The 25,479-nt window shown below is 45.4% G+C and overlaps 3 protein-coding genes and 1 long non-coding RNA gene across 4 annotated transcripts; 2 read left to right on the top strand and 2 right to left on the bottom strand.

The window, feature by feature from the left end:
* The first annotated feature begins 95 nt into the window (after nucleotides 1-95).
* On the top strand, nucleotides 96-7,801 carry LOC133956361 (protein-serine O-palmitoleoyltransferase porcupine-like). Its single transcript, XM_062391332.1, has 15 exons — nucleotides 96-226; nucleotides 1,287-1,430; nucleotides 1,534-1,726; nucleotides 1,876-1,919; nucleotides 2,032-2,213; nucleotides 2,320-2,450; nucleotides 2,653-2,673; nucleotides 2,948-2,962; nucleotides 3,073-3,198; nucleotides 3,275-3,375; nucleotides 3,500-3,576; nucleotides 3,690-3,753; nucleotides 3,965-4,050; nucleotides 5,350-5,460; nucleotides 6,042-7,801. The coding sequence occupies exons 2-15, from the start codon at nucleotides 1,295-1,297 to the stop codon at nucleotides 6,141-6,143; spliced, it is 1,389 nt and encodes a 462-aa protein (XP_062247316.1). The 5' UTR covers nucleotides 96-226; nucleotides 1,287-1,294; the 3' UTR covers nucleotides 6,144-7,801.
* Nucleotides 7,802-8,189: 388 nt separating this feature from the next.
* On the bottom strand, nucleotides 8,190-8,930 carry LOC133956364 (uncharacterized). Its single transcript, XR_009921137.1, has 4 exons — nucleotides 8,815-8,930; nucleotides 8,662-8,693; nucleotides 8,501-8,570; nucleotides 8,190-8,333 (listed from the first exon to the last, which is right to left on the bottom strand). It is a non-coding gene; the product is annotated as an uncharacterized LOC133956364 (long non-coding RNA).
* A 1,279-nt stretch (nucleotides 8,931-10,209) lies between these two features.
* Nucleotides 10,210-16,276, top strand: wdr13 (WD repeat domain 13). The gene is made up of 10 exons (XM_062391331.1): nucleotides 10,210-10,306; nucleotides 10,796-10,883; nucleotides 11,017-11,248; nucleotides 11,645-11,754; nucleotides 11,969-12,099; nucleotides 12,186-12,493; nucleotides 14,027-14,207; nucleotides 14,366-14,507; nucleotides 14,612-14,730; nucleotides 15,409-16,276. The coding sequence occupies exons 2-10, from the start codon at nucleotides 10,843-10,845 to the stop codon at nucleotides 15,591-15,593; spliced, it is 1,449 nt and encodes a 482-aa protein (XP_062247315.1). The 5' UTR covers nucleotides 10,210-10,306; nucleotides 10,796-10,842; the 3' UTR covers nucleotides 15,594-16,276.
* A 2,876-nt stretch (nucleotides 16,277-19,152) lies between these two features.
* On the bottom strand, nucleotides 19,153-23,762 carry LOC133956362 (probable G-protein coupled receptor 173). The gene is made up of 2 exons (XM_062391333.1): nucleotides 23,482-23,762; nucleotides 19,153-22,380 (listed from the first exon to the last, which is right to left on the bottom strand). Exon 2 carries the CDS (start codon nucleotides 22,220-22,222, stop codon nucleotides 21,020-21,022), a length of 1,203 nt encoding a protein of 400 aa, XP_062247317.1. The 5' UTR covers nucleotides 22,223-22,380; nucleotides 23,482-23,762; the 3' UTR covers nucleotides 19,153-21,019.
* Between the last annotated feature and the right edge of the window lie 1,717 nt (nucleotides 23,763-25,479).

Below are 25,479 nucleotides of genomic sequence, written 5' to 3'. Positions count from 1 at the left end.
TGAGACGCTCGGAGCCAAGCAGCGGATTCGTCGACGCGTTTTCTTTTCCGACGACGGGCGAGTGGTGCTGATGCTGTGACAATGGGAGTCATCCGGATAAGCATCATCTGGACCGAGTGCGCGTAAAAGTGCAGCGGCGGCGCAAACGCTCAACTTGGCGCAGAGGCACGAGGGAAAGGCGCCTGGGTCCAGGCGGGTAGGAAGCTCCAGCTGCTGCCGGGAGAGGGTGAGTGATCCCCGGGTCAGAGTCCCTGTCATGCCCGGGGGCGTCCGGTTAGCTGCTGCTGAGTGTGGGGGCTGGGGGATCCGCTGGTTTGATGGAGCTGTGGCAGCAGTTGTTCAAGCAGCTTTCTCGAATCAATTCCCAGCGATGCTTCGGTCTCTGGTCTCAGGCCCGGTGCTGCACATGATCCGGTATTAATGCATTGGCTTGTTTGACCAGATGTGAGTCCTCTCGTCCCTCTGCTCCACTGCATTGCGGAGAAAGAGTGAGAGAGAGAGAGAGAGAGCCTTTGCAGAATAGTGAGTCTCATTGCTCTGCAGAGAAACGATCACTTCACCAGTCCAGCGGTCACGAGGCCTTGTTATTGTTCTGTGGTTCTGAGGCTTGCTCGCATCCTCAGATTTCATTTAGTCCTGCAAACGTGTTTCAGTCCCGTAGATGCAATTTGATGGAATCATTAAAAAAACATGAAACATATGATCATCATATATGTGCATGCAGAAAATCCTCATTTAACATAATCGTCATTGAAAGTCTTGACAGCTACTGCATGGATCTGCACAGATTTCAAGTGAGGTGCTTTGCATGCTGGGATTTGAAGTTTAAAGTGGTGTGCATCGTTTGACTTGTGAGTCCTTCCTCACCTGCAAGCCTGCATATGTAAGATTACCTGCAGTACATGTACACGTTTGTTTTACTCTTTGTAGGAGCCATGAATGCAGTTACTTGGAATTTATGTTTAGTTATATCATTTGATTTGTTATGGTCGGCTTTTATTTAAAATTATAATTATGATCACAGTGAATGGTAACATTGGGTTCGGACAGTGTGTGGAGAGAGTGGGAGTTCTTTATCCTGGGGTCATTAATTCCTGAACGTTAAATAAGCTTGATCTTTGTTCATTATTATACTTATTATTCAATTTTTTTCCATAATAAAACCCTCTTTTTGACTGGAATGCAACGAATATCCCTGAACTCGACCACACTGTACATCCATCGATTGAAATGCTTGTTGCAGAGTTGCTGTTCTTGTATCTCTAACGTTTTCCTTCTCTTCCCAGGTCTCGAGATGGGAGCGTTCAGCCGACAGAAGTTCTTCCAGGAGCTGGCTCATGGCTGCCTGCTGCCCACAGCCCAGCAGGGCCTGGAGCAGGTGTGGCAGCTGCTGGTGATCTGCCTGCTGTGCCGGCTTCTCTGGATGTTAGGTGAGAGTCCGGTGCCCTGTCAGTGTTATGCAGCCTTCATATTGTCTGTGTCAGCGTAATCACCTCTGCTGCCCTTTGTTTTCTCTTCATCCTGCTTCACCAGGCCTCCCCCACTTCCTGAAGCACCTGGGCACCGTGGCCGGGGGCTTCTACGCTCTCTACCTGTTCTTTGAGCTTCACATGATCTGGGTGGTGCTTCTCAGCCTGCTCTGCTACCTCTTCCTCTTCCTGTGCCGCCACTCCACCATGAGAGGCACCTTCCTCTCCATCACCGTGCTCATCTACCTGCTGTTGGGGTGAGCGAGGCCTTCTCTGACAGCCGACAGCTCAGCAGCATGCACCTCAAGCTTTGAAGAGAACGCTTCATAGCCGCCGTTGCAATCTCTCTCTTCTTTTCTTTTTTTGTGCTGCGTCAAAACTGATTCTGTTCTATTGTGATTCACAGAGAGCTGCACATGATGGACACCACCAACTGGCACAAGATGAGAGGTGGGTCCCACGCGTCGTTTCTGCAGGCTGCAGCATTTGAAACGTTCCAGATACAAGCGTTGATTTCCCTCTTTACTCGGCACTGATGCTGATTTGATTCGCCATCATCCAGGTTCACAGATGGTGGTGGCCATGAAAGCCATCTCTCTGGCCTTCGACCTGGACAGGGGCGTGGTGTCCAGTGTCCCCTCACCCATCGAGTTCATGGGCTACATCTACTTCGTGGGCACGGTCATCTTTGGTCCCTGGATCAGTTTCAACAGCTACAAAGAAGCTTTGGACGGACGTAGGCTGGTAAGCGTGAGACCGCATCTCTTCAGTAGGTGTGAAGGTGAAAGGGGGGAGGATTATTTAAAAGATGGATCCTGACACTAGCTGCTAACTTCCTTTGCTTCCTCAGAGCTTTTCGTGGTTTTTCAAAGTGTCTGCGAGCTGGGTGAAGAGTCAGGTCTGCCTGGTTGTTTCAAACTGTGTGGCACCATACCTCTTCCCTTATTTCATTCCTGTTTACGGAAACAAGCTACTGCGAAGGTGAGTCTCTGTTCAGACCCGGTCCTGACTGGTCCGATTTCAAGTGGTCAAAGTAACCGCATTCTTTACTCAAGTAGACGTTCAGAAACTCATGTATAAAAACTGATTAAACCTCTTTACTCGACTAAAAGTACAAAAGACTATTTAACTTGGATCCCTTACCTCTCATGGATTAAACTCATCCTTTTTTTTTTCTTTACAGTAAAAAGAGGAGGAAGATCAGGTAATTTTATTCTCTCTGACTCTAAAATAGCCGACACGCTGCCTATCTCATCTTCCTCTCACCATTTCATCATCTTTACCTGCAAGCATGCATCCACATCACCCCCCCCCCCCACACACACACACCTCCTCTGTGCAGCCACATGAGCTGCAGGAACATCTGTCTCCAGACGTATTCCCTCATGTGGCAAGTCAATATAAGAGTGGTATGAAATGATATGTGTATCACTGACATTAACTGCTGCATCTTCTCTCTTCACTCTGCTGCTCCTCAGAGGAACACTGGCAAAGTATGTGTTTTTTCGTTTTTCTCGAATTAGTCATTTATGAAGTTGGAACTTACTTGAAAGTGAAACCTAATATCTGCCTGTTTCTTCTTCTGTTAATGTCGTTCTCTCAGGTGGTTGCTGGCGTATGAGAACACCATGTCTTTCCACTTCAGCAGTTACTTTGTCGGGTACTTCAGCGAGACCACCGCCACTCTGGCCGGGGCCGGCTTCACGGAGGAGAAGGACAACCTCAAATGGTCAGAATGTGTATAATAACAATAAGACTCCCTTCTCTCTTTATTTACATTCATAATCATATCGTTTGTTTTGCAGGGACATGACCGTGTCCAAGCCCCTGAGTATAGAGTTCCCCCGGTCGATGGTGGAGGTGGTGACGTCCTGGAACCTGCCCATGTCTCGCTTCCTGCACACCTGTAAGTCACAACGCTTGAAAACCTGCAGCAGCTGGTTCTGCTTTTCGTTCTCATCACTATCGGAATCATAATGAACTCATTATGGACCTGCTCTCACCATGAGCCTGATGCTCTCCTCCCACAGATGTTTTTACGAGTGCTCTCAAATTTGGGACTTTCTCTGCCATCATGGTGACGTACACAGCCAGCGCTCTTCTGCATGTGAGTACAGTGGGAACCATTCAGAAAGCAATCAAACCCTGTGATGTGAAACGTAAAAGTGTCTGTGTGTTAACCAGTGGAATTGTTTAATCCTGACTCCTGTGACTGGTTAGGGTTTGAGCTTCCACCTGGGAGCAGTGCTGCTCTCCCTGGGGTTCATCACGTACATCGAACACGGTGAGAGCTGTGCCTCATGTTGCCTCTTTCTCCACATTAGAACCTTTCCATTTCACGAAGGTGCTTAGCTTTGCAGTAATGGTTAATTGCACCCACCATTACACAGAGTTTCTGTTCACTGCAGTGATTGTAATTTATCTCTCGCGGTTGCAAGGGGAACTTTTCCTCAAGCTTCATGTCAATGCTTTGGTCTTGTTTTTTTCTGTTGCAGTGTTGCGGAAGAGGCTCGCAGCCATTTTTAACGCCTGCGTGCTGTCGAAGAAGTGTCAGGCAAACTGCACCCATCGAAACAAAAAGGTAAAACGCACCTTCCTCCTTTTGTTGAGAGAAAGTTTATCTCCTCTCATTCATCTTCAGCAGGGGGCTCTTCAGTTGAGCTTCAGTGTTAAAGGATTAGTTCTGCATTCTTGTAAACGCACTTATTTGCCTGTTTGCCAAGAGTTTGACACGACTAATGCAGATTTATGGTCTTTGCATGGACTCAATAAATCTGCATTACTGTTTTTTTTTTACTTAAAAAAACAGGTATTCATAGTGGAAGGCAAAGAAAGCATTCCACTGCACAGGGACTGTAGATATGACAATAAGGCTTTGAAGCACGTACTTCCACTGAGGCCCAGCAGCCCCTTACAGATCAGGCTGCACCAAATCACAAACTCAGAGATATCAGTTCCCACCGATTTCTTTCACGGAAGTTAAGTTAAAATAATTCCTTGATCCACACAGTCTGGTCTAATAGTGCTGAGTAACCTTGGTGGAGGTAATGAATGAGACTATCAGTGAAGCTTGGCATAGAGAGTGTGAGCAGGAGGAAACAGTCTGACTCCGTCCAAAAACAACTATACAAAAACACCTTCCAGCTCTTATAAAACTCATTAATGAACATGATATATCGCGATGGTTTAATCCACACAGAGACTGTGGCTGCTGGGAGATTTGGATTTTGTTACTCTCGCCAAGAGCCAAGCTTTCCCCTTCATCCAGTCCTCATGCTGAGCTAATCTAATATTAGTATTCTAATTCACTGTTTATCAGTTTTATAATTCCGTCCAATTTATAACTAATTTCAGGATCTGTTTTTCTGTTGTGAATTTGTGTGACTCATGCAGCCTGAATTGAAATCTCAGCTCCCGCCACAGGACTGCAGTGTTTTACCTGGTTTGATCTCATTCCTGCAAATGGCCACGGCGCAGTGAGCGCTGGCACTTGTGTTCAGAGCAGGAGGTGCTCGAAGGGGGCCTCCCTCCTAGACCCTCTGGCCTAGTTAGCATCCAGGAACTGTGCTCTCTATTTTTACCCTTCTTCTCGATCACAAATATGACATATAAACCTCTCTCGTATAGGTTTTTCCTTTGGATTTAGACAAAATACAATAAGATGGTTTAATGCCAAAATAACATTTGAAGACCTTAAAACACTGCAGTCTCTGTGGTCTGTCTCTTGCAGTCAGAAGATACATTTTGGAATTTACTGACACGATTTTTTCAAGACCATGCAAGAAGCTGATTAAGACTAAAGATTGTCAGGTCCTTTAAGAGAGAAAACCCCACACAGGCCTAAAAAGCAATATGTCTATCCCCCCCCCCCCTTCTGCAGGAGCTGTGGGTCTATATGATCAACCTAGCATTCAGCGCCTTGGCACTACTCCATCTGACGTACCTGGGCTCTGTGTTCAACTCCAGTGTGGACTACATGGAGGAGGATGAGGTGAGATGAGATAAGACTGTATCGATCCCCTGAGTGGAAATTCACAGTGCAGCAGGGTGGGGGGGGAACAGGCTTCAGAGATAAGAAACAGATAAAGAATGTCTGAGTATAATAAATACAGCAAAACGAAAAAACTAAGTAACTGCATTTAAAAAACGAAAGAAAAGCTTTGTGTGCAGTTTGAAGGATGCAAAGGAAACTGCACATGTACAGTGTATATGTGTGTGTATGTGCAGTTTCCTTTTGAGGGGGGGCAGTTGTGTCACACCGCAGTTGAAGGTCACCACATGTTAAGGTACAGCCTGTACCCATTAAATGTACAGCGCCCTATGTGGCGTGGACATATGAAATGCTATGTAGAAATGTGAGCTTATAGCTGTGGTATTTATAGTTCAAAGTAGGCACGTGTACTGCCACGTTATATAATGATGAGTGGCTCTACTTGAGTTCTGAATCCGCTCATAGAGGAACAACAGATGAATTATGAATCCTGTTTTCTGAAAAGATGTTTTTAATGGAAGGTATAAAGAAGAATGTTCAGGGTCCTATTCCTCTTACGTTGTGTGTACCGCCCCCTACAGGACGATATCACCCACCATACCATTCAGAAGTGGTCGGAGCTGAGCTGGACGAGCCACTGGGTGACGTTCGGATGCTGGATCCTGTACCGCCTGGTTCTCTGATAACAGCAGAGCAGTGACCGGGTGGGGAAAGCAATAATGAGAGACAGAGTCCGGCTGGTTCTCCACTTCTGAACTGTGACTCTATCCTGCTTCACACCGGAGAGAACAGATTCAAACCTGCAGCGACGCTGGCCGGTTGATCTCTGAGTTAAACCTGCCCCCCACCCCCCCACTCCTCTCCTCCTTGTCCCCACATCGCCTCCTTCTCCTTGTTTGGTTTTGTTTTATCTGAGCTGCAGTTATCGAGCCGTCGTGTTGTGACAGCAGTTACCAATGTCTCACTGTGAGTCACAATCAATACCTATCAGCATGGAGGAGATCTGCTGCTCCTTTCTGTGGACGCACCGATAGAGCCCGTTATCTTTTCACCACGGGGCCGCGGCTCATGTCCCTCCGGGTGTGGTCTCCTCTTCTCCTCCAGGGTTTTACAATCATTAGTTTTAGGTCAGAAAGGTTGAATTTGACTGTGTTCTTATAGTCAACGACAAATCCCCATTAAAAAAATTTAAACGGCACAACTTTCAAAAACGGTCTGACTCCTCCAGATTGTCTGCGTGTGGCCCAGAGCCCCAGGCCTGTTCACTCCACTTCTGTTTTTCTAGAAGGGTAAATCGTTTCCTTAACAGCTGGCCACTGTGCTTTCCTAGCAAAACATAACCCGACAGGATTAAAAGAGATTTCTACGGAACCATTTTCAGTCAGAGATCGATATGTTTGGCGCTCTGGTGATTCTGGACGGCTGCAGAATTTGAGAATGAGCGATTCCTGCTCCATCGGCGATGAAAGAATCTGTCGCCCAGTGTGACGGTGGCTCATTGATGTTTTACACAACAACTGGCAGATTAATAATTCACATCAAACCGAGGCTGTGGAAACAACAGCGTCCACAGAGTCAACGCATTGTTGGATTTGTCCTTTTTCTTTTTTCTTCTTGGGATTTGTTTGCCGTTAGAGAAATAGAGATTGTCACCACGTTTATCCTCTAGCAGAGCATGTGTACGAGAAAGATTTTACTTATGAAAAAGCACAGGTTGTTGTTATGAGGCAGCAATTTTTTTTATCACCAATAATAATAAGAATAATGTCTTCCCCTCTTTTTGTGAATTTTAGATAAAGACAAATCATCAGTAAATCTATGAATTCATCCTTGTGGTGCGGTTTCCTAATAGTGTTTGTCTATTGTTTTGTGTTATTTTAATTATAATTAAACTTAGTCTTACTAGTGGTTGTGAACCAAACTCTTTCCCTCTTCAGTATTGAAAATCAAAGGTTTAGAATCAGGGTACTGCACATGTGTCACTGTTGAGCAAACATTGTTTAGACCTCCCTTCCAGCTTCATAACACCAGATTGAATTACACATGATATTGAATATTTATCCTCAAAGTGCAGATTGTTATGACACTGCTGCTTTCACTGGTGCGTTTCTGTCACTGATGAAGGAACCTGAGCGTCTGTATCAGATTCTGATTCTGTCTCTTGTCTTTCTTTAATTCAGAACGTCAAAGGATTCACTTCTTGACTGAGATGTAGTGTTTTAGATCAGAGCCTGGATGTTCAGTCTCTTCAGACCGGATTCCCCTCAAAGTGTTTTAAATGCTATTATAACATTAACTTTCAGATTTATTCTCTCCCTGTAAATGTGAAGGCACTGATACACCTGTGATATTTTTATAAAATTTTACATGAAACCTGTTTTTTGTCGTCTTTGTGTGAAATGACAATGCACACAGGTCTGCTGTAAGAAATAGTTGTTTATTCGAATGATCATTATTTACAAGAACAATGTGTGGACTGTTAGACAGCCATTTGTGGTGTGAGGGTGAGTTGGGGAAGAGTTGCAATCATCCGGTCAAACCTGGAGTCTATTTCTGAACATCCAGGAAGCCAGAGTGGACAGTAAGGGGGGGGGGGGGGGGGGGGGGGGGCAGAGGTTGAACAACAGATGGTGATGGATGGAGATTGGGTTCACTTTCTGCCGTCTGTGAGAGGTGAACAGATGCTGTATCTGGAGGCCGCACACAACAGGGCCGGTCTGCAGGCCTGTGGCCGGGGGGGTGGGGTGGGGGGGACGCACTCAACCCTGTCTGCCCCGAGGACCCCCGTGCTTACGACGGCAGGAACCCAGCAGTGTCTCCAAAGCCATCTTCACGAAGGCCTGGAAGTTATTGCTTCTCTCCCTTCGGCTGTCCTGCGAGGGGACGAAACACAGACAGATACCTTCACTGGGGACACAGAACACCACCGACCTCCCCTCCACACCGTCCGGTCCATCTTATCCATCGTAAATCACAGAGTCAGATGAGAAAATGAAAATTCTGTTATTAATAAGTCCGGTCAGTTCACATAAATGTTTACCTCCTTGCTTTTTGTTATCATCTCCTTTCTGATCATCTTTCTTCGGCTGCTCCTTAGGACTCTGAGGTTGCTGGGATATCAAAGCAAATATAGATGAAGTGAAAACATTTATAGATTGAGAAAAGAAAAATCAGATTTTACATTAGAAAGGATTTTCCTACCTTGGTAGCTGACTTCTTGTCCGACTTGTTACCTGGAAATGGAATAAATATTCACACACGTCATAAATCGATTTATCTTATAATTTATATATTACACAGATAAATTAAAGAACACAAATATAGAATTAAAATTTGTGTCTGAACATGACTCACCTTTTGTTCCCGGCATTTTGGCTGCTCTCCAGGGTCTGTGCTGACTTTTTGAGAATGCTGTGCTTAACGTGCCGTTGAACCCGGTCATTTATGGCCCGTGCTGGTGAATGGCTCGGTCACTGGGGCCCCTTCGAGAAAGAGCTCCGTGAACAAGCAAAGAGCCCCGTCAGCTAAGCAGCGCGGCCCACAGCCCTGCAGGTCTTTGCTGAGCCAGGCGAAACCTCCGAGCTGACCTTGTCATACTGCCATTGTGAACCCACTGGAACTGTGCGTCCACCTATTGTCCCGGACAAGACAGGGTTTGCATCCTGTTACAGGGATGGTGATGGTGTGTATTTTAACTTATTTTAATATATAAATATAATGTCAGCAGGGTCATGGATAACATTGACATTTCAAAAAGAAGGTTTTATAGATATATATGAGTTTACTGAATCAGTGTTTAGGATTGTCAGCACTATTAGAGGAGGATTAAAGCGGAGAATGTTACATGATTATCAAATATACAACATATATCAATTTCCCAGTGAATAATTCAAGAATCCTGATGATAATTACAAGAAAACTGACATCATAAAAATTCTAAACTTTGAGAATTACATTTGGAGTAATTGTTATTTGTCTTGCTGCCAAGAGAGGGATGAAAACACTGGTGTAACTCTCATGACTTCTGCACTAATATGACGCAAATAAAAATTATCTTAGCTGAGTTTTGCTTATTTTATCTTAGCCCAACGTAAGGACTGGATATTGGGAAACAAAATCCAAGAGTCCCTGCGACCTGCCAAGAAATAGTCCATCACATAAAAACACAATAAACCACCACTTTATCTTTTTTACATTTTTATACAACATGTTAATTGATGAGTTTTACAGGTAGCGGGAGGTGTTTTGGTTTTGGACGGAGCCCGACTGCTATATCATGTATCCAGTCAGTAAACTGAGCTGCTTCTTTACCTCTGAAGGTTATTTTTTCATCTGTGCTGGTTTATCTGTTAGTCAGCAGAATTAGACATTTACTCAGTTTTCCCTGATAATAATTCATAGATTCAGATGAAGAAAACTAGGCCTCAGATATACTTATACTATTTGCACTATTTTTATACTCAGCTTTTTCTGTTTAATTGTTTTTATTCTTATTCTATTGCCTTCTTTTTTTTTAAATATCTCTTTATTATCTTGTCTACCTCACTATGACCTGCCTGTTGCTGTAACATCTGAATTCCCCCTGCGTGTGGATCCATAAAGTTTAATCTCATCTTATCTTATATTTGCTTTACTTAGAGCCATTTGATAGTTTGTGCTTGTGGATGAAAGGAAAACAGAACAAATTCAAGTATTATATATTTATCTGTATTAAATGTGACAGATCCACGTGACACCTGATGAGTCACGTGGCTTCACGAGGCCTCAGCAGGGGCTGTGCTGGTCTCACTGAGTCATGTGACCTGACCGGAACAGAAAGAGCAGCGATGGAGAGAAGCTAAGGAAGGTGAGACGTTTCCACTCGAATCCCCCCCCTCGTGCTGTCCGCTGTCATCACACTCAACACGTTCATCTCTGTGTAGCATCGCCATCTTTCACGCTATTTATCCAAGTCGGCGAATTCAAGGAAAACCGGTTTTTAAACGAGGACATCGCCTTTGATGTTGTTGCTAACGTGCTAGCTGCTAAGCTAGTTCGCTTCGGGCTAGCTGTCAATAAGAATAGCAGTCGCCTGCTCCTCTTTGATGTTTGCTAACCACAGTGCTTCAAAGACAAATGCTAACACCATTCATCACGTGGCTCCGTTTGATTATTTCACTGCAACAATTAATTGCGTCACGTGATTTTAATAAACTCAATTATTAGATGTTGACTCGACTCTGTGTTGTGATTGGAGGAGATCATCTGATTGTATGTATGTGATGTACATGTCAGCCATGTTGTGTTACCACGTAATGTAAAGACTATTAAGATGAGTGGCTGGTGTGTTTGACAGGGACCTGCTCTGGCAGTGGCTCCATCTTTACCCAGAGTGCTTGTGGAATGGCAGCAGTTTGGCAGCAGGTTTTGGCAGTGGACGCAAGGTAGGCCTGAGTCACACCCCCGGCTCCCATGCTCTGAAAGTGATGAAGAAATTATTCAGACGTGTAATTGCTTATGGATCCCTTTGTGATGTGTTGTGTGTGTGTGTGCTGTGTCACTTCCTCTCCTCCCCAGGTACAATGCTTACCGCACGCCCACGTTCCCACAGTTCCGAACTCAGTACATCCGCCGACGCAGCCAGCTGCTCAGGGAGAACGCCAAGTGTGGCTTTGAGCCGGGGCTGCGCAGGCAGTACCTGAGGCTGCGCAGTCAGCTGCTGGCCCTGCGCTACGGGCCCCTGTCCGAGCAGAGCAGCTTCAGGGCCAGCAGTGTGCGCAGCTCCCGCACCACACTGGACCGCATGGAGGTCAGACCCAAAGAAACAGAGGGGACAGGGAACATAGAAGACAAGGAATAGCCGGGGGTGTCTGTACTGATTTAAGATAGGCAGATATAAAAATATCTGAGCGATGGATTAAAACATAGAATAGAATAAATGAGAGCCATCTGGATGGCTAGATTTTAATTTTCACCAATCAGCATCATAGCCAGCAACATTTTGGATGTCCTTGATTATTAAACTGAGCAGCTTGGTTGAAATGGCTGGCACTGCCCGTGTATATGGGCAGTGTCGTTAACTTAAAATTGCATGGTAATTTGTAATATTTATTGATGTTTATTTTATGATTGTGTGTGGTTTGTACTTGCACTCACTCCTACGAGGTTCTGGCTCCCCCCCCTTCTTCTCTCTCCCACTGGATAGGACTTCGAGGAGGACCCCCGCGCCCAAGGGGCTCGTGGTCACCGCCGGTCCGTCAGCAGAGGCTCCTACCAGCTACAGGCCCAGATGAACAGAGCGGTCTACGATGAGAGGTACCAGCAGATCCTTAACATTCATCCAGCATCTTGTCTCTTCACCTGGGGCCACTGGATTATCTTTGTTTCATGCTTCATTTGATCTGTAATTCTGCTTTGGTTGCATCGAGCAATGATCTCATCTCACATATTGAGTTGTCATCTGTAGGCGGTGGACAGGAGGTGTATTGATTGCCTGCTTATACGCGATGGTCTTTATTTTTGGCCGCAGGCCTCCGGGCAGTTTGGTGCCCACCTCAGTGGCAGAGGCCAGCCGAGCCATGGCAGGGGACACAACTCTGAGTGAAAATTATGCTTTTGCTGGCATGCACCACATATTTGACCAACATGTGGACTCTGCCGGTAAGTAAATAAAGCCCATGATGATCACTTTGTGAACATCGAGTATGAACATCCATTTTACTTCAACCTCCTTCATCTTATTTCAGTTCCACGGCTGCAGTTTGCCAACGATGACAAGCACCTGCTGGCCTGCTGCTCACTGGACGGCAGCCTGTCCATCATGACGCTGTCCCCGTCCCCTCCCAGTGTGAAGGTGACACTGAAAGGTCACGGAGGTCCCGTCACGGACTTTGCCTGGTCTCTGAGCAACGACGTCATCGTTTCCACATCCCTGGATGGGACTCTGCGCATCTGGAACACGGAGGATGGTCGCTGCATTCGGGAGGTCAGAGACCCGGAATCCAGCGAGCTGCTCTGCTGCACATTCCAGCCGATGAATAACAATCTTACTGTGGTGAGTCCTATTTGAGATAAGATAGCTTTATCCTTTTTATTAGTCCCACAAAAGGGACATTTACCGTGTTACAGCAGCAAAGAGGGCGGTCAAAATGTGAGCCATGTTATCTTGCCTGTCTTGCGAGCTTTATTATTTTTTGGTTTTTATTTTACCAACTTAGTTCTGTTTTCATCTCACGATATTAATGTTCTTAACTTCAAAGTTGTTCTTCGATGCAAAGTCTGGCAAAGATTTTCTGACATATGGTGTTTAGAAAGCGTAGACGTGAGACTTTGCTCTGTTCCGATGCTGGTGCACCCAGAACCCTCAAAACACAGATGTTGACTTTTTGCAGCTTTTATTTCCTCCTCACAGTTTTTATGAGTTGCCGTCGCGTTTGTTAATAGTTGTTTTTCTTTTATTCGCATCATTTCATTTTTGTGTGTGAAGCATAAATTGCACAAAGAGGCAAACTAACTTCCCATTAGTGTGCTTTTATCACATTCCAGATAACTGTGTCTGTGTATTTGCACTGTGCGGATATTGATTCACATTTCTGAATTAAATGTCAGCTTTGGTAATCAAGAACAAAAGTGGAAAGAATCTTGGATAGTTTTTGATTTAAATCTGTCCTTTCATTTTAATGGAAGAGCAGAATGTTAAGTGAAACCAGAGCTGTGTCCCTTCAAGTGAAACATGAGGGAGATGGATATTTGTTTTTTATCAGACAGTACCAACAAAGAGGAGGAAATCATTAGTGTCTTTAGCACTGGCTTCAAAATCAGGATTGTACAGGTTTAACTGGTCTCATCTGTTTTGAGGACAGCGAGATGGTCCATGAATTCAATTGTATATAAAGATGAAGACGAAGATTCACCTCATCAATCAATAAATCAAATTTTATAAGCATAGCCCATATTCACAATTTGTCTATAGGGCTTCCCACTATGCAGAAATCAAGTCAACTATCCAGGATACAAGCGCTGCCATCTTGTGCCGATGATGTCATTTGTTGCCGTAGTGTAGCAGCAGAGTAGTGGTTGGGGGATGGAGCCATGGTTTCCAGGTCCTGCTGATACACACACCTGACCAATCGTGAGTCAGTCTCAGATGTGAAGTATTACGCTTCACTCCGTTTTTATAGCCTCATATATATATATATATATATATATATATATATAATTAAATAATTATCAGACAGAAGCCCTCTCTGAGATGTTTTTCTGTCGTTGTCCATGTTCCATCCACTAACATGGAGGAGGCAGTATTTACTTTTGGGGAGCCATCATTTCGACCATTTATTTACACAGTTAATGAGTCTATGCTGCACTATAGGTGTATAAATAATACCACATGTAATATAGCATGTAATAACATGTAACAGATGATGCATAAATTCTTAATGTGCTGTAAGTAGAAATACCAGAGCAGATTGTAACCAGTTTTTTACTGGTCTGGTGTCAATGGCAAAATCACTGCAACCAGTGCATCTCCACTCGCTGTCTCTGCGCTGCTCTAATAAAGGTCCTCACTCCGAGCTCTGTGTTCCAGGTGGGAAACAGCAAGCACCACCTGCAGGTGGTGAACATCTCCACCGGGAAGAAGGTGAAGGGGGGCTCCAGTAAGCTGACAGGCCGCGTGCTGTCTCTCTCCTTTGATGCTCCGGGCAGGATCCTCTGGGCTGGTGATGACAGGGGGAGCATCTTCTCATTCCTCTTCGACATGGCCACAGGTATGCTCTATTTGACCGAGGGAAAATGATGCACTGACCACTTTACAAATTAACACAATTTTGTGCACTGAACGGTGTCTTTGTTCAAGAGGGTAAAGCGGTTAATGTGTCACTGCCGGTCTCCGCTGTTCCTGCCTACCCCCCCCCCCCCCCCACAGGGAAGCTGACCAAAGCCAAGCGTCTGGTGGTGAACGAAGGCAGCTCCATCTGCAGCATATCTGCTCGGTCCTGGATCAGCCGAGAGGCCAGAGACCCCTCCCTGCTGGTCAACGCCTGCGTCAATAAGATGCTGCTGTACAGGTTCGTCTGTGATGTCCCTGTTTATTTATCGCAAGCTTTGTAAACTATATATACTTACATTGCTCTATTTAATTGAATCGGTTCTACCACACTTCCCTGGGCAGAGTGGTGGACAACGAGGGCACACTACAGCTGAAGAGAAGCTTCCCCATCCAGCACGGCTCCCAGCTGGTTCATAGCATCTTCTGCCCCCTGATGTCGTTCAGACAGGGCGCCTGTGTGGGTAAGACGCTTCTCAGTGCTCCTGCTGTGATATTTGAATAGAAAATGAGACCACAGTTCAATACTTGCTCCAGGCTGTCCAATTCGGGGAGAAGAGAAATGCAGAAAATAGCACATAGTTGCTTTTGGATAAAAATAAACAAATTAGAAAGCCTTTTAGCAGCCCTTTACCTTCCTTGTTTGCAGCTTGTTTGGGTTTGTATATCAAAAGGTTATACATTTTGAAAATATTGTTTACACAAAGGCATGGCTCGACCTCGGAGCTTCACCTTATTTAACTTCATTCACCAATTCCTAACAATCAACTCATCGTTTCATTCAAGGCTTTTTCACTGTTTAAATTATCAGGTTTGCGTCTCTAATTAACAGTTTCTCACTCGAGAGTCTCTGGGCGAGGATGTGTTGAGATTCATTCTGAAGCCCACTGATATTTTGCAGCGTGGTTACAGCTATTATTTCCTAGAGCTGACAAACTGTGAAGACACCTGGGAAGCACTCGTGTCATAACAGGCATCATCTCCATATTCTTTTGTTCTGCTTTACATGCGAAGGTCGTGTCACTTGAGGTCGATTAGAGACTGAGCCATTCATGATTTTAATCCAAAATGAATTTAACAAATTAGACTATTAAAGCCATTGACTTACAAAGTTGTGTTTCTGACTTCCCCGTCTGCTGCAGTGACCGGCAGCGAGGACGCCTGCGTCTACTTCTTCGACGTGGAACGCAACACTAAGGCGATAGTCAACAAGCTGCAGGGCCACGGGGGACCGGTGCTGGACGTCAGCTTCAACTGCGACGAGAGCTTACTGGCCTCCGCCGACTCCACCGGCATGGTCATCATCTGGAGGCGGGAGCAAAAGTGACTGATCCACCAATGAAATGCTTCCATCTACCGCTTAAAGGAAAAAGACCCGCTGCTCCTCAACCGTCCACGTCTGCAGATTTTCACTGGAATGTAACAGGTGGCATTTAGTGTTTAATTTAATGATAAGTGCAATCAGATTGAACGATATGCTGTGTAGGTGGTGGGGATGTTTTAGAGGTTTCTCCTGTGGGGGGGGGGTTAATGTGTATGTGTGTCAGTTCTCCTACAGCTGCAGCTGGGATCAGGCTTTTGGACAAAGAAAGGAATCAGCACTACTCCCATGCATGTGTCATGGCTTACCTCCGACAGGAACTGACTGAATCCGTGTGCAGAGAATAATGTTCCTGAAAAACCAACACTGTAGAGACGGGTCCCTCTGGCGTAGAGCTAGTTCACTATTTATGTAACTGTTACTCCAGCAGTGTAATCAAGTGTAGTGACGCCGCCTCTATTTGCTTTCAGTTCTGCAATTGCCTGTTTGCATCCGACCACGTGCATGATGTTGAACTCCCGATCGGTCGTAGGCATATCAAACTGATAATGAAAAATATACACAGGTGTGTTTTTAAGTATGTGTTTGTACTTATCTGTGTGTTTGTGTATGTGTGTTTTCGGTTTATGCTGATTCCAGATTCATATAAGTTATTTATCACACATACACAATAAACTACGGTAACTGTCTGTGTGTTGTTTTCGTGTCCTTTTTTTTTTTCTTTCACAAACTATAATTGAAGCAATGGGATTTGAAAATGGAAATACTAACGTGTGAAGAGCCCGATGCAGTGAAGGTGGTCGAACCTACAGTGTAGGAGAGTGTTAGTCATCGTGTGGGTCTTCAAGAACCACACAGGATTCCCCCTACGTCAGTGACTAAAAGGAGAAATGTGTTACATTTATTTGTCGTACAGCAATAAACCCATTGTTGTAAAAAGATACACTTATGTTTAGATTTTAGTTTTAGCTTGTTTTTCCGCTATGGGGTCTCAAAGACTTATTGGTTAAATTATAACTTATATATTTCGTATCATATTTCTAGAGATCTCTGCCTGAGTCATGAATAAAAACCACATTGTTAATCATTGTTTTTAGTCACTATAGTGGCGAAGCTCATAGATGGCAATGACAGTGTCCATTCATGGTCCCCCGAGAACCTACCCTGACTGTTCAACCAGCAACCTTAACATGGACATTTTGTTCTGGTATCTCGTCTTGTCATTAGATGGCGTTGGAATGTTCTTTTGTGAAACTATGATAGTGAACATGGTTAATATCCGACTGAACATCAGCATGCTTGTGTTTTCCTAGTTGCATGACTCCATGGATTATTACATTGTTGAAATTCCACATTCATAGTCCCCTGAATAGGAACTGAATGCTTCAGTAGTACCTGAGTTGAATTCTATATTCAGAAAATGCTTGCACTCTAACATGGTAAACTATAATGTTGAACATAGAAGACATCATTGTGTCTTTTCAGCTCTAAGAAAGGTTTTTTTCTTGAGACCCGTTAATTTTGCAACGTACTGCAATCAAACCTTGAAGCTCCTAAATTAGATTTTTCTATTTTCTAGGACCAGGCAAGTTATAAAATGATACACAATTGTTTGATTGATATGTTATATCACTGCAGAGAAGTCGTATCACACACTGTTTGCACCACAAGCAGACAAAAATACCTACTCAACTGAAAATGGTGGAAAAAACAGTGAAGAGGGAAGCACAGTGAGAGCAGGGATCTTAAATTGAAAGTTTCAAACATCTTTGGTGGTTTATTCACAGACTCGCTGCCTGTAGCCTGGACTATGCTCCTCTCAAGGTTGGCGAGGGGCATTGTGACGTTTGAATGTGGCCGTGTGGGAGTGAGGGCACGCTGAATGGTTGCTGTCTGGGAAGGTCAGGACGGGGCTTTGTCTGAAACAGGCAGGATGGATACTGATAAAAACACAACAAGACAAAACCCAATCCGGGAGGTCGACATTAAACTTCTCCCGTGCCCTGACACCACAATGCAACAAGGCCCCTTGCACAACTCTGCATCTTCAGTGGGCGATCGAAGTTCCTCCAGTGAGTAAGACGGCCTTTGTTGTTGAGCATCTTTTAGAGAAGTGGGAACCAAACTAAAAATAAGAGCTTGAGACGGAGACGCGCAGCCGGAGAGAACCTGTTGAACCTGGAGCGTTTTGGGGATGTTCACACAGCTGTAACCGCTCACTATGGAAACTTCTTCTTCCATCAGACACTGTCCACGCTCATAAAGACAATGGAAATTATCTCTCATTCAAATTCAAAACATAGGCTAATTGTTTACCGAGAGAATACACCGTCACTCGACGGCTGGATTTCAAACGGGCTCTAATTAAGACTGAGAAAAGCTTTTCCTTTGGATTTTATTTTGTAAGACGCATAATTGTGTAGCGTGCTCGGCTGCTCAGGGTTTGCTGTATATGTGGATCCTGATTCAACTGGTTTATTTATGTGCTTTCTGTTCCTTATCCTACAAAGGAGTTTTAAACCCTTTTTATAATGTATTCCATTATCTGAAGCTTCATTTAAGAATGAATTATTGTTTTCTTCTTAATAATAATAACTTCTTTGAGAGATTGGATTCCACCATTCTTCACTTTGCACAGTATATGACAGAAATGCAGTTATTTTGATTTACGTGGTTTTGGGGTTGAATCAATTCTGTACTTCATTCTAGAATATATAATGTAATGTAGTGAATTGGAAGAAAAAGAATCACAAATCAAGGTTCTGCCTCAAAGCTTAAATATCAAATGCAAGTTTTAAATCTATAGAAACATGTTGATAAGCTGCTCCTGCACACGTCGGCCAGGGTTTATTCTTCAGCTCTCTCTCTTTCTCTTTGAAACACATTTAAAGCATCAAACAGAACAATATATTTAATTTTTCTTCAAAATCAAAGCGAGATTTGTTTAACGAATTCTTGATGGAACTGCTTTAATCAATAACCTAATGGATTTTGTTCCTTAAGCCTGGTCTAGTGTGACTATTAACTCACGGCTAATGTTTGCAAATGTTACCTTTCGAGAGATTTGGCTGAATATTGCTTAGTCATGTCCTTGACCTTTTGATTCTTTACCTTTATCCTGTACTTTTCATTCATGGTTAAATATTTAACAGCCCTGTAGCTTAAGAAACTCACTTGTTGAACCCAACCGCACATTTTGTTTCTGTTCCCACACAGTTGTCCGGTCCAGCTCTTGTGTAACAGTTATAAGACATCTCTCCACTCTTTCTGTGTATTCGTACACCTGTCTCTTCAGATTTGATGGGTTGTTGTAGTGGAAAAAGAAATAATGGTTTCAATCCTTTGGACTCTGCAGCTGTTGTTGGTCAGCGCTCGCAGGGAGAGAAAGCCAGAGCCTCACCGATGCACCACAGAATTCATCTTCTGCTGCATTCAGGAACTAAAAGGCACACAGGGTGTAATTTGTGCCACGCGCTCTGCAAAGTGGTCTATTTCCAGTGAAGTGTTCTCCACAGGGGGGATGCAGCCGTGTCAACATCCAGGCAGGTCAAAAACTCACAATGCATCAAAAGTAGAGTCTTTATTGATGAGTGGGCAAAAGAACCACCTCAGTTAAACTGTACACTTACAGGATATCATCTCGCCAAAAAGGAATGCCAGACGTAAAAAGTTATGGACACCCCCCCCCCGGGTTCGCGTTTCACTTTGTCTTCCCGTGTCGACGTCTGTACAAGTTGTAATCCCCAGGCTTGAATCTATGGAATGCAGTGGAACGCATGCTAATACAGTATGCAGTGCACGTGTCCACATTTAGAAAAAATTGACTGCACAAATATATCTATGCTTAACATACTGTAGGTCGGACATTTTGCATTACATGAATCTTAATTCGGAGAGACAGCTAAATGTGGCCTTCGCCGGTTTCCCATACTGCCAAACATCTCTGGGGTCGTATCCAGCCTGAAGACGGCTTTTCAGAATGTTCTGTGAGATGCACAAATGGTGACATTGATGTCGGGGGGGGGGGGGGGGGGGGTATAAGACGTCCTGGTAACATTCAAGTTTCCTTCGCATTAAGTGCCACTTCATTTCTTCTTCATTTTTTTTTTAAATCTTTTTTTTTGTATTCTCATAACAGTACTTCAAAAACATTCTCAAGATCATCATTTGCAAATAAATATCCATTTGCCAGTGATTTTTTTTTCATTCATTTACATTACCATTCAAGTCGTTAAGTCCTGTGGCCTGTTTGCAATGTACAAGTGTTGTTTCCTAATTGTTCGGTTCCCTTTTCTATTTTCCATCTGTACGTCACGTTTGCTTGTACATTACCCATTTAAAATAAAACTGTATTTTCATTTAGCGAAATCCATTTAAAGGATTTCCATATGATGACTGCTCAATTTTGCATGATTCTGAGGCCACAAGATGGTGGCTGCTTTCACATTGACTCGATTTGACTGGAACCTGTTTTGTCATCATTGTTTCTCTCTCTCTCTCTTCTTCTTTAACCCTCCCTCCTCTCTTCTCTTTCTTCTTCTTCCTCTCTCGCGCACACATACACACGAAATGCTATATAAAAACACACAAGCAGGAATATACATTCCTGTACAGTCTATACAATATCAAATCAAGTCATATTTCAAAATAGTGTCATCTGCTTAACATGTATCGTTTACAAAGTAAAGGAAAAACAGGCAATTTTTTTATGATACAAAGAAACCTGACACGCCCTAAATCAAGTTGAAAAAACCAAGCATGTTAGGGGCTTCTTCGGTTCACCACAGCTATTTAAATGTGTCCAGGGTTTTTTTGTGTCCATTCGGTATTCTGTAGTCTCCCTTTGAAACAGATGAACAGATGTCCAGGGCGGTCCATCAATCCAATCAGACCCTCGATGTATTTCAGGGTCGGTCGGGTTCTCGTCAACACTTTTTCTTTTCACAGTCCACAGCACATTTCTGATAAAGGAGTTCAACCCTCCGCTCGTCTGTCTCGTGCCCCGTGTGACCCACAAACTAATTCTCAGTCGAAAAAAAAACCTCTGGGGTGTGTCCCTTTTGAAATAAGGCAACATCAATTTTAAAATGGCATCTGTCACACTTAGTTGGGGGGGGGGATTGTTGTGATCTCTCCCACCTGTTAATCGTACAGTACATCGTCAGTAATACAAACCGTTGAAGGAGTTGCCCGGGGTGGTGGGGGCTGGGGGGGGGGGATTCTCTCTCCCCGTTCAAACCTCTGCACCCGACACATTTATTCAAGCGTCGACATTCTTCATCGAGTGGCACTGTGCCTGCGTTTGTTGGCAAAATTTGGGGTTTTGTTGTGCAAAACAACAAAACAGACACTTAATACGCAACCAAGGTGCATTACATCGCTTCTGCTTCACCTCGTTTCTGAAACATTCACCTCACGAAGCTCACGGCCTATCACATGATGCAGTAGGCCTCGTCCTGGGGCAGGTGTTGTTTAGTCCTCCAGTAGGTGGGCAGGTGAGCTCGCAGCACTTTCCTCAGGTCCTCGTTGAGCAGGAGGCAGAAGATGGGGTTGACTCCGGCCTGGGCGAAGCTCATCCACACCGTGATGGACAGGTACCGCTGAGGGATGGTGCAGGACTTCACGAACACCCTCCAGAAACACGCCACAATGTAGGGAGCCCAGAGGACCAGGAAGAGCAGGGTGATGGTGTAGAACATCCTGCCCAGCCTCCGTTCTGACCTCACCTCTTCCATCCCGAGCAGCCGCCGGTGTTGATTGTGTAAATTTTGCCTGATGCCCAACAGAGTGGGTGGCATGGGGCCGCGGCCGAACCCGGCAATCCAGTTAGCTGCAGCTTGCCCCGTGGCCCCGGGACCGTGGAAGGTCCAGTTCTGGCTGATGGCGGGCACGAGCTGGACGGGTTTCATCTTGCGGTGCCGGTACTCGAACAGCAGCAGCTTGGCATAGAAGCCGTGGGTGGCCAGGACCACCACGGCCAGCATGAGCATGAAGCCCAGGGTGTCGTTGGTCTTCAGGTAGCGGTGTTCAAAAATACACTGGTCCTCGTCCCGGATGAACTTGTACGTCCCAACGTCGAAGACAGGTGGGAACGCCATGGCCACGGCCAGTGTCCACACCATGCAGATGATGGCGGCGCAGGTCCAGATGGTCATGCGCTTGGCGTAGAATCGGTGGTGGGCGATGGCAAGGTAGCGGGTGACAGCCACACAAAACAGCATGAAGGCAGCGTGAAAACAAAAGAGCACAGCCATGAAAGCCACGACTTTACAGCTCAGGGCGCTGTATGTCCAGGTGGAGCTGCTGTGGACGGACACCAGCACGAAGGGGAAGCAGGCAGCTGAGCGGACTGCATCGGCCAGGCACAGGTCCAGGAGGAAGAAGTACGGGGCCTTGTGAAGTGTCCTGTCTCGTAGGACCAGCAGGGAGACCAAGAGGTTCCCTACCAGGCTGACACAGATGATCAAACCCAAGAAGACCAGCTTAAAGTAGGCAGACATATCCGTGGCAGAGACCCCTCCGCTGCCGTCACTGCTGCTGCCGCTGCTGCTGCCGCCTCTTGCCAGTCCGCTCTGTGACGCCAGCACAGCCAGCAAACTGCCCGGGCCGTCGATGACAATGCTCTGGTTAGCCATTCTCTCACCTTCCACAGGAGCCTGCCTCGTTCGGCCCTTCACAAACACCAGCGATCCCCCTACAGCCGTCGTCTCCCTCTCGTCTCTACAGGGAGAGGCTGCGAGGATCCGTTCTACCCGACAGACTCATCTTTCCTCTTTGTCCACAGGCACGCCACCTGCGAACAGAGACACACGTATTGAGGGAATAGACTCAAAAAACCAAGATGTCTGACCTGCACGTTGGGGTCCGGAGCACTGAGCGGCTACAGAACTCACATTTTAACAGCGTGGAAACAGAAGTGATGTGTCGGGCAACACGGTGGAAATCTCTGCCTTCCTGTTTCTGAGGCTGGGATCAGATCAGCGGCTCTACAGCATGCCAGCTCCTCGGCTCTCCCAGTAATTACCTTGCCCGTTGCTAAGATACAACGGCTCACATACTTTGTGCAAGTGTGGGTGTTTGAGTGAATGCACGGGGGTGTACAGGGGGGGTGGGGGGGGGGGGGTGGAGCAGACACAGTGCAACCAACACGGGCTACGTCCAACAAACAGAGACGTCGTAAATGAGCAAAGATGCGTTTTTATGCTTCCTCGGGTGGCGCTCGGCGAAATGTGTGCATGACAGTCGCTTAAAGAGCAGAGGGTGTAATCTGTACCAGCACATAGCAACTGTGAGGAGATCAGCAGAGCAGGCAGACATTTAGCTTTCCTTATTTTATTCTGTATATTATATTATTCTTTTTTAACCAAGGATCTATGTGTGAAATGAGGAAATGTCCTCAACAGGAGGAGAAAACCCATCGATGTGATGACCGGTCAGGCCTCGGAGCTGGAGCTATAGGAACCTGAAAGCCTCCCTGTTTCAACACCACATGATTAAAAACATGAAGATCTGATTTTCTTTTTTTAAGTGATGCAAAAAAAAAACACAAAATACACAATTCACAGCGGGCAGGAGGTGATAATAGCTGTGGCTTGTCTGGGTGGGCCCTCGTCTATGTAGGCCATGAAACACAATATGATTTGCTGGAACTGTGGGCTTATTTTTAAACACACACAACACACACTCTGCCACCTTGACAAATATAATTTCACCTGATTAGACGGCTGCCGTGTCAGCAGAGGCCTGACACACAAACTGGAGTGGGTAACAAAAAAACACACACACAGATGAACAGGTGTCAAAATCACCTCTGCTGTGTTTTTGTGTCGTGTGCGTGTGTGTTTGTGTGTATATGTGTGTGTGTGTGTGCAAAGGGAGGGAGATGATAACCTACCTTTTCATAGCATCCTTCTTCTCTCCAGATCTTCTCAAAAACAACAGAATGACACAATAACAGTAAAAAAAGAGAGAGACGATCCCAGTCGCTGTGTTTCCGTCGCGAGGAGATTAAAACTCATAATAACGCTTCATGCTCCTCGGGCTCTAACGACACCTGTTATGCACAAATCCATCGCATTGGAATAAACACAAGACGATGTGATAATCAACAGCGGGATGAGGACCGCGCTGCTGCTGCTGCTGGAGGAGGAGGAGGAGGAGGAGGAGGAGGAGGAGGAGGAGGAGGAGGAGGAGAGAAAAAAAGACATCCTCTGCCTCCCTGTTACTGGGAGAGGGATGTGTTCATCTGCCCAGTGTCTGAATATCATCCGAGGGTTTTATGTTGCATCACGTCGAGGATGGTTTGTCCAGAGAAGAGGAGGAGAGAGAGGGGGGGGGGGGGGGGGGGGGGATCTCAAAAACCACACAAATGTCTCGCTCAGTTCATGAATCCAAATGATGTCAGATTTTCAATGCTGATAACAACCCACCCACCGACGATGGAGAGGAGGAAGAAGAAGAAGGAGAAGAAGAATCGTTCCGCACAGACAGAAGCAGCCTCGAACGCGTCCGTGCTTCCCATCGTCCGGCCACTAGCAGGCCGATGCGCGCGCCCTCCGCCCGGGATGTGTGCGGTCTTTGTCTCGCAGCCCGGAGGAAGGTGGACCACGACAGAAGCCTCCGCCACCCAGCGCACACATCCTATAAGAATTAGTGTTATTATAAAAAGGGGGAAGCGATCCGACGATGTCACGAGCCAATCCACATCGTGAAAAAAAAATCACAATCAAATGAAGAGAGGGGGGGGTAAATGAAAAGAGGAAAAACAACAACCCGGCAGGATCAGGATTTTTTTTTTGAATTATCCCCAATTATGGCTGCTGGCGAGGAGGCAGCTCGCACATTCACGGAAAGCGTCGGTTTTATTCGGAGAGAGAGAGAGAGAGAGAGAGAGAGAGAGAGAGAGAGAGAGAGAGAGAGAGAGAGAGGGATGGAGAGGGAGGGATAGGTGGAGAGAGGGAGGGAGGGAGGGGGAGAGAGAGAGAGACGTGCAGCATTGTGGGTCATAATAACTTCAAAGTGATGTGTTTTATTCTCTCATGACGCGTGTGTTTTTCTCTCCAGTGTGGACACAGTGCGGGGGCCCCAGCTGCCATCACGCCCCAGGACTCATTGGTCTCCTCCTGGCCTCAGTGACAGGGCAGGGTGGCCTGACAGGGCCGCAGCAAGGCATTCTGGGTCCTCATTTAAAGGAGAGGGGAAGATGTGCACTTCAAACCTCAAACCATCTCCAACGTAATCAATCTGTTCTTGTTATGAGGATTTGATAACTCCAAATCTTCATATACACAGTATTTTCTGGTCTTGGGGAGTGGTACATGTATGTTCTGAAGATATATAAAACTACAGATCATCTGTTTTTCTTCTCTTTATAGCAGAATTTCAGTTGTGCCATATGATTGGATAGATTCGGTCTAGAGAGCCTGTCCACTTCCTATCTGCAATTCACCTAAAGGTTTTTTAGTTTTTTAGGTTTGGCAAATACATTTTCGATTATACGTCGATACGGTGCTGCAGTGGTTAGCATTGTTTCCCTCACAGCCAGCATATTTCCCAGTTTGAGTACTGGTTTGGTTTCTCTGGCACAAACCCATTTTCTTTGGGTTTAAAAGTAAATGTTTAAAAAAGTGGTCTTGTCATTGACAGATAAAATAAATGATGTTTTAAGGTTTGCATTGATTTTAAAATTAAAGATTAAAGATGGGGTTGGTAATCCTGGAAAGTCCTGGTGCTGCGGTGGTTAGCCTCACACCTCACAGCAGAAAGGTTTGGGGTTTGAACCTGACCACTGGCTGGGGCCTTTCTGTTTGGAGTTCTGCAAGTTCTCATGTGTCCGTTTGGGGTTTTGTCAGCTTCCTCCCAAAGTCCAAAGACATCGAGCTATCGACCTGTC

This window comes from Platichthys flesus, chromosome 7 (assembly GCF_949316205.1).
Source record: "Platichthys flesus chromosome 7, fPlaFle2.1, whole genome shotgun sequence".
NCBI classification, from domain to species: domain Eukaryota; kingdom Metazoa; phylum Chordata; class Actinopteri; order Pleuronectiformes; family Pleuronectidae; genus Platichthys; species Platichthys flesus.
This window is presented reverse-complemented; position numbering and strand designations above follow the sequence as displayed.

Excerpts from the sequence above, each read along its gene's own strand:
- LOC133956361 (XM_062391332.1), top strand. The coding sequence starts at position 1,295 with ATGGGAGCGTTCAGCCGACAGAAGTTCTTCCAGGAGCTGGCTCATGGC. Across the intron at positions 1,727-1,875 it reads CTCATCTACCTGCTGTTGGG|AGAGCTGCACATGATGGACA; the intron begins GTGAGCGAGGCC and ends TGTGATTCACAG. Across the intron at positions 2,214-2,319 it reads CTTTGGACGGACGTAGGCTG|AGCTTTTCGTGGTTTTTCAA; the intron begins GTAAGCGTGAGA and ends TTGCTTCCTCAG.
- wdr13 (XM_062391331.1), top strand. The coding sequence starts at position 10,843 with ATGGCAGCAGTTTGGCAGCAGGTTTTGGCAGTGGACGCAAG. Across the intron at positions 11,249-11,644 it reads CCACACTGGACCGCATGGAG|GACTTCGAGGAGGACCCCCG; the intron begins GTCAGACCCAAA and ends CCCACTGGATAG. Across the intron at positions 14,508-14,611 it reads AATAAGATGCTGCTGTACAG|AGTGGTGGACAACGAGGGCA; the intron begins GTTCGTCTGTGA and ends TTCCCTGGGCAG.
- LOC133956362 (XM_062391333.1), bottom strand. The coding sequence starts at position 22,222 with ATGGCTAACCAGAGCATTGTCATCGACGGCCCGGGCAGTTTGCTGGCT.